The 8085-nt window shown below is 51.5% G+C and overlaps 2 protein-coding genes across 2 annotated transcripts; both read right to left on the bottom strand.

The window, feature by feature from the left end:
* Positions 1–4106: 4106 nt before the first annotated feature.
* Positions 4107–4730, bottom strand: ACO1O0_004808 (putative serine dehydratase domain-containing protein; the record flags this gene model as incomplete). Its single annotated transcript, XM_083194241.1, has 2 exons — positions 4107–4528; positions 4727–4730. The coding sequence occupies 2 exons, from the start codon at positions 4728–4730 to the stop codon at positions 4107–4109; spliced, it is 426 nt and encodes a 141-aa protein (XP_083051189.1).
* A 1164-nt stretch (positions 4731–5894) lies between these two features.
* ACO1O0_004807 (Myb/SANT-like DNA-binding domain-containing protein) lies at positions 5895–7182 on the bottom strand (the record flags this gene model as incomplete). The annotated part of the gene is made up of 2 exons (XM_083194240.1): positions 5895–6746; positions 6802–7182. 2 exons carry the CDS (start codon positions 7180–7182, stop codon positions 5895–5897), a joined length of 1233 nt encoding a protein of 410 aa, XP_083051188.1.
* Between the last annotated feature and the right edge of the window lie 903 nt (positions 7183–8085).

The raw sequence follows: 8085 nt of genomic DNA, 5'->3' as shown, positions 1-8085 counted from the left end.
GAACAATGGGCGCAGTCTCTCTAACACGATGTTGTTAGCGCTCGGTGTAGGTGGGAGTTTGACCTGCTTGTTGGTCCTGGCGAAGCAGAAATTGTACTTACGCGGCAAAACCTTTTCCTGACGACGATTTAAAAGCGCAGTTGGAGTCTGGGAAGGGTACTGATGCAGCCACTCCGGGATCTTCTCGTTGTGTCAGATGCTTCTCATTGTCAGGCACGTCACCGTTATGGAAATTTACCAGATGACTTGAAGAATGTAACGTTGAGCTTCCGTCAGGGTGAAAACAAGACCCGTCTGGGTTGCCGCAAAGTCTGATTTCGAGGACGGCAGATACACCCAGGAAGTTAAGCAGCGCCGAGTCCCTCTAAGGCCTCAACGGGTGTGTCTCTAGGGTCTAGCGATGGCAGCCACAGGCTTGAAGAGACAGATTGTGCATACGGCCGGGGAAGGAGTGGGTAGGCAGGCAAAGATATGAGGAAGACGCAAATCCAGCGTTCTGTTCGATTGAGGAGTCGGTGAAAGGAGAGAAAAGAGGAGTGCAGAGGCGGGTGCACAATTCAGGACTGACGTTGCTGAGTGGGAGCCTACAGAAGAATCTGGCACCTGGCTGCCAGCTGGCGAAACTTTTTTGACGGTCTGCGTCTGGGGAAAGGTGCCCTTAAATCCAACACCAGTATCGCAGATGGGTAAGTTCAGAGACTGGACTGTGGTCTCAGATATCTCATGAGCGCTGTCCTGAGCTCGTGAGCCATGGCAGTGACCTTCCTTCTTAGTTTGCCTGAAGTTGAGCATAGCAACGATATAGATTTTCACAGCATATTATAATCGTTATAGCGCTGAAATGCTTACTATTAGTAGCAAAGCTTTAATATAATTGAAGGTAATAACCCTTATAGTCAAAGATATGCCTCGTAGTCCATAGTACCCGTTATAGTCAAAAGCAGCGGTTACAGTCAAAGGCAGCAACAGCCCACATAAAAATAACCAGAGGCAGATATAGTCTACTCTTTGATATATAGATAGTATCAGCTCTCGTGTCAGTGCTTAGAGTAAGAGATAGCGTATAATTGATGGTATCTCTGATCTATGGAAGTATATATATCGTGGTGCGGTAATGCGGGGATTTCCATAATTGCAGCTTTTGCGGACCTTGACTAATATGCGACCGTAGTACACGTTCGGACCGTCCAAGTGAAAACCAGTCTGATGGAAGTGTCCGCGCCCACGAACACAAAGCGACTGCAACGCTCAGCAGCATTTCCAAGAACCGAGACATATCCGAGTCGTCCATGGGAATACCTTCCTCGCTGTCACATTTTTCGAGCCATTGGGCCGCGTCAAATCTGGTGTCGCCGATTCCTGTGCTGACACTGTGGCGTTTGGTTGTAATCACGATACCCGAGTCTCCCAAACTTGGGCGTTTCCGAGAGTTTGCGAGGCCTGGTAAAGTGATATACACCGAAGAACTTGGCCCCGCCAACTCTCGTCGTTTGGACCGGTATCTGGCTCGACATGGTCTTCTCCCACTGTCCCCAGAAGCACACATTCGGATCTCTCCTCCCCCCCTTCGCCTTCTAGTGGCACGACGTCGTCGTCGTGCTCGTCGAAGTCATCGATGAGGTTCCTATACAAAGGGACTGAAAAGGCCTTTTCACCTTCTCTTTCTTGGCCAAGAACGTCTATTCCATCGTTAGGGACTGAAATGGGGGGAAAAGGTCCGACACTTACTTCTTTTCTCATGGGCGGGGCTGGGCCTCACCGCCCACTTCCCATGGAGAGTGTTACTCGACCTCGTGGGCGGGGCTGGGCCTCGCCGCCCACTTCCCATGAAGAGTGTTACTCGACGAACCGTCCGCTGGATCAACGATGGGGCACGCGGCCTCTCCATCGTGCCCCAAAGGTATAGAGCGAGATGACAAGGTATACGAGGAAGAGCGAGGGAATCAGGTCTCTTGATGAAGGAGAAACAAAGTTACTACTAGTACCTAGGTAGTACGAAGTTGAGCTGAGGAGAAGGTGAGATCTGCCAGTGGGTGCCTGACTAAGTACATGGGTTTTCTTGTCTTATGGCAGCCACGGGAACGGGGTCCCGCTTGCTACCTTAGGTAGGTACTGTGTAACAACTATTACCACTGTACTTTAGTAGATAACAATCACAAGCTAAGAACAATAAATGTGATGATGATTAATAGCTAGGGCCAGGTGATCATAACCTCAACTACTACCTATGGAACTGATTGAGGGTCCCGTAGCCTACTCGTCCAGGGATACACTATAATAGGCCGCCATTTTCACGGAGCTTGCTTTCCCGGACCGATGCAGCGGTACCAGGTCGTATTCATGCTCAACTTCTGGTAAACTAAGAAGGAAGGTCACTGGTTATTATTGTAGTTTTGCGGACCTTGCCTAATGTGCGACTGTAAACGTGAGATGACGCGGGCTTTTCAAAAGTACCTGCTGGCCGAAAAGCTACTGGCACATATGCCACAAAAGGCCAAAAAGATTCTCGGCCGCGAAAACCTAAGGGAGATTGATCTGCTAGCTCTACCATCAGTGCCGACATACTTCAAGCGTCGGCTGGCTGATAGATAGCGGAGTGACAAGTGAGGCGAGAGTCTACGTGGGCAAGCTACCAGCAAAAGAAATGAGACATTATGATAAGAATATATACATTTATATATATTCGTTAGTATATTCGTTAGTATATTCGTTAGTATATTCGTTAGTATATTCGTTAGTATATTCGTTAGTATATTCGTTAGTATATTCGTTAGTATATTCGTTAGTATATTCGTTAGTATATTCGTTAGTATATTCGTTAGTATATTCGTTAGTATATTCGTTAGTATATTCGTTAGTATATTCGTTAGTATATTCGTTAGTATATTCGTTAGTATATTCGTTAGTATATTCGTTAGTATATTCGTTAGTATATTCGTTAGTATATTCGTTAGTATATTCGTTAGTATATTCGTTAGTATATTCGTAGGTATATTCGTAGGTATATTCGTAGGTATATTCGTAGGCATATTCGTAGGCATATTTATAGGCATATCTATAGGCATATTCGTGGGCATATCTATAGGCATTGATATGAGCGATCCGAACGGATCCTCAATCCGGCTAATGAAGCCGGTCTGGATCGACCGTGTGAACGGATGGTCTGATGTGATGTTATTGATTGCTATTGATTGATTTACCAGTCTTCTGCCCCCCGTCTGCCTAGGCTATGATATCATCATCTAATCCTGCGCCACGTGCGCTATCCTTCATCGCAACAGGCATAGTCGTAGGTATACTCGTATATATCTTCACGCGTATTTTATTATATAATATTATATATATATTCCCCTAAGTATCTATATATACTCGGTAATTATTATATTACATTAAGTTTTTACTTTATATATATATACGTAGGTATTGAACTATATATACGTTACGAGTATCAGTTATTTATAGTTTCGCTTTTTCGTTTTCTTTTTACTTACTACTACTTGCAAGTTGATGGGCTTATTCCTCGAGTAAATAGGTGCCCACCTAGGAATTGCTGAGCATATGAAAGGCGGCGACGAGCGATGCTCTTGCTTCTGGACGTCACTGCCGGTTTATGACACAGAACGACGTCGTCTGTTATTTTCGCGTGGTTGGCAGTCAACTGGGTAGAATCCAATTATCTACACAGTTCTTTTGGGGAAGGGTCTAGTAAAGCCGTTGCTCAGTCTCCTAGAAGGCCCGATGATGCTGTTCCTCTAGGGTTACAATGGTAGTTCATCAGGTCCCTGGCCAACCGCGATGATATTTGTAGTTATGCTCTCGTCAACGAAACATTGGGAGAGCAGGTCCTGGCTTTTGTATCACACGGACCCTACATAGCTTTCAAAATTCCTTACCCAAGTACTTAATCCGTGTCAATATTCGTAACTTCATATTCGACTAACAGAAGTGATGGTCTTATGCGTTCAGATATAGGCTTGGTCAAAAATACATTACGATATCATATATAGAGAGTACAGTTCCCAAACCCCGAGCTGTCGCCCCGCGTATGACACCTGACGCCGCAAAGTGAAGATTATCCAAGGCTCTCAAGCCCGAGTGCTCGCTTATTATTCCTTCTTCTTGCCCTTGTATAGAAACCTCCCAAAGATGGCCTCGACCGCACCAACGGTAGCCAGGATGCCAACCCCAAGACCAACATTCTCCCACGACAGACGGCCCCGCTCGTACAGGCCCCAGGCCTTGTACCCCAGATAGGAGCTCAGGCCTACCACGCTGGCGAGGTTGGCAAAGGCCAGGGCGCCGGCGGTCCCATCAGACAGCTTAGAGAACTGTGCCTGGAGCCAGTTGTCGGCCTCGCGGGCCTCACGCTTGGCCCTGGCCTTCTTGACGGCGGCCTCGCGCTCGAGGCGTTGTGACTGGGTCTCGGTCTTGATCTCTTGATCGAGGAAGTCGGAGGGCACAGTGTGGACGCTGGGGATGTCGACGTCGACGAGGGAGGCGGTCGAGGCGCTCTCGTTGGTGATGACTTCTGGGGGGGGAGGGGCAGCAGCCTATCGCCAGCTGTTAGTGAACTCTGTCCCCAGCTTCTACCCGGGTTGTGTGATGCCACTCACCTCGTCGGGGGATTGTTTAGGGCCGCTGGCGGCAACGTCGGCGTATGACACTACAAGAGCAGCTCGGTCAGTACAACTGGAGCTATAGACGTCATCGTCGCGGGGCAACTCACTCATGGATTGTGTTTGTGTGAAGGTGGAAGGATGGTGTGGGTGGTAGGTGATGATGGAAAAGTGCAGGCACGGATTGTCTTTCGATGGAATTGAGTTGAGGAGGCGCAGAAGCGTGTGATATATGAGTTCACGGGAAATGGGGATGGGTGGGCAGACAGTGACGCAAACGCCGGTAGCTGTCTCATGCATGTGGCCTCAGGTTCATGTTCCTGTCCCGAACAATGACGTATTGCTCCACAGTGTGAGTCGCGAAAGTCGGAAATATGCTGCCTGCCACGGCACTAAACACGCGACGTCCAGGATTTGCGCACGATGCCCCGGGCAGGTTCGGACATTTCCTCCGGCCAGATATTATTATGCCAAGTTGCGGGTCATGGCGGCAGTGACTTCGGCCTCCGAGATATTACTTTGATCAATGAGCTCGCGCACCATCGGCGTCGTGGATACCAGCAAGACGCTCATGGCAAGCGGTTTAGTAAACCCAGAAGATCAACCGGACACCATAATCTCAATACCGCCAGAATGTGTGTATATTCGTATCTTCTCGTGTATATTTGCGTATGTAGTGTTATCAAGAGCGGAGTTATTTGGTGGTCTCGGTGCTTTGCCAACCACTTGCGTCTGCTCATTGAGCTCTCAGGTTGGCTACCCTATGGACAATCGAAATGAACCTACACATCCCTTACCATTCTCCGTGGTGACAGAAGTAATACAGAGTACCAAAAGCACTTACGGGTACTAATGGATATATACGCAATAGATAAAAGAAGCGAATGTCCACGTTGATTGAGATCAAATGCAGAGCCAAAAAAGAAAGCGTGGCTCTTGTACTGGTAACGAACCACATCAATCGATGACATCCAACGCGGCTAACGGAAAACAACGACATAAAGTACACGAGCGAACCGATTAAGCCCGACAATACCACTAGAGGTCATAGCCAAAAGCAGACGCTGATAAATATACACTCCGAGCGCGCCATTCCCCAAGGCACTTCCCTGCTCCCCCCCGGTCCTGAAAGATAAAAACCTCAAAACGCCCTGCCCGTGGGTATCTCCCGCAAATGCGCTTTTGACAACCAATTCCTCCCTTTTTTTTTCACGGTTGCTCCAAAACTTAAAGACCCGTCCCTTTTTTTCTTTCCAACTTGACAAGAGCCACACGCAGTTATGATGTCTTATTCAGCTGGTGCATTTCCCTGAACTTGCCCACCCAGTGCTGCCGCACCCGCTCCGGCATCTTGCAGAACACCATGGCCTTGTTCTCGTTGCTGAGGATGTTCTCCGAGATCTTGACTTGAAGGTCGAGCTCCTCACTGGAAAAGTCGCGGAAGAAAATGTCCAGTGCCTGCTCGCGCCAGCGCGGCGCGGCGCGGCTCTTCAGAGCATCCAACAGCTCCTCGATGAGGGGTGAATGGAACGCTGCAGGGGTCTCACGGGTCTGGCCCGGGAGCACAGAAGATGCTAACACGGGCGCCACGGTAGGGAGTGAGGTGCCGCGGAATGATGTGCGGCGTCGTTTGTGGGGCGAAGAAACGGTTGGGGTGGGTGCTGCGTCTCCCAAGGATGGCGACACGGCGTTCTCTGCCTGGGACCCGTTCACACCTTGCCGACGCTTGCGAGTATGGCTTTGGCTCTGAGGCGTAGTGTCATCGGGAGGTGTCAGTGCACTCGAGCTTGCTGTCGCCACGGTCTGTGCGGGAACAATGGTCCCCAAGGTCGCTGATTGTTGCAGCGGCTGCATAGGGATGGAGCCGACCGATGATCCGGTCGGTGTCTGGCTCAATGCTGGCCGTACTTGCTGGTTCGGACTGGACATGGCGGTGTGGGAGCTTCCCTGGAGGTTGATGACACCGGTGCCGGGCATTTCGGAATCGTCGATCGCGCTGTCCGTCTTCCTCCGTGGCTTCATGATTCGTTTAGGGGCGCCACCCGACCCTATCACGTCTGGGTATAGAATCTCCATGAAGTCCTCATGATCGAACGGCCGGCCGCGCAGCGCTCGCGAGAGTGGCTCCCTCTATGGGATTCCATCAGCCAAGGCCACCTCTCGCCAGTCAAACACGGGAACTTACCTCGATATGCGCCCTCCACGCGTCCTCAGTTGCGGTCACAGTCCTAGTCACGGGATTGTAAAGAAACTCTGGGTCCTCCCGAAGCCCCCTCCACAGCCGGAATCGTTTCCGAGCATTGTCGCTCTTGTTGATGAGATGGCTCTTGGCCGGAAACGCGCCGTGTTTCGCCTGGAGGGCCGCAGCGGCGCGCTCCCACGCCTCGGCCTTGAAACTACTGTTCTCTCGCAGACCCAGCTGGACGCTCTCGCACAGGCTGCGGAAGAAGGTGGCCTCGTAAGCGGGGGTCCAGCTGAACCTCGGGGCGCGTCGGTCTCGGTCGACGCGTGAGGGGGCACCGGACTGGACGTCGGCGCCGATGGGGTCGATGTCGTCCTCGGACATGGCTCTGGCTCGGGAGGCGCGGGGCACCGTCCGGGTCGATATCTGCGCCTTGGGTGTTTTTGCACGGCGAGAAGAGCGCGTAGTTCGGGAGACGGGGGTTTAGGAGCTAGCAGCTGGCGATGGGGGTCGTGGGTCGTCAGGCCAGGGCGCAATGCGCAATGGGCACGGGGGATGGCGGGGCTTGACCCGTGTCGGGACAGGTCATTGACCTTTGGGGGAGAGAGGATGGAAACCAGAGGGCAAGGCTGGACGGAGGGCGGTGGATGGATGGTGAGCCCATTGGCGGCGGACCATTGGGGGTCCAATCCAGCCGGTGTACGAACTACGAAGTAGTAATATGGAAAGGTGGTCCAGTGTCAATGGTTGTATCGGGGTTGGCTTGCAGTGGTGCCAGCGACACGTCCACTGAGATGACGGCGCGGTGCCAAGGCTATAGCCGCTACCAGCCGCCAACCACGGGACCACTGGGCCGGTGAATAAATTGGTTGGGTCACTTTGGTGGAATCTGGTGGAGAGGTCGTGGTGAGGTGGACTTGGAAGGCAATTTTTCATTCTCGAGCCCTTTGGCAGGTCTCTTTGGCCTCTGTACCAAGTAGAGCAGCTCTCACGGAGGGCTGGAAGACTCTTTGTTCTGGGCAGTGGACAGCCACCGGTGGACCCCCATTTGCCCAGCTGGGCATCTGGACTCGGGTTGCAGGTGCCCTTTTGTCATCACGTGGCCCATCTCCCGCTGAAGGATGAACCACCCCACGCGGGGGCTCGTTGTCATCCCGGAGGCTGGCGTTTGACAATGGAACTCGAATTCTCTGCACCTTGCCTGCACCTTCTCGCTCCTTCCCAAAAGGAGCAGACCCGCTGTCTTGCGGGCAACGAAGAGGGATATGAGGGGCGGGAAGCTCTTCA

This window comes from Amphichorda felina, assembly GCF_050947745.1.
Source record: "Amphichorda felina strain 45539 chromosome Unknown scaffold_4, whole genome shotgun sequence".
Classification (NCBI taxonomy): Eukaryota; Fungi; Ascomycota; class Sordariomycetes; order Hypocreales; family Bionectriaceae; genus Amphichorda; species Amphichorda felina.
This window is presented reverse-complemented; position numbering and strand designations above follow the sequence as displayed.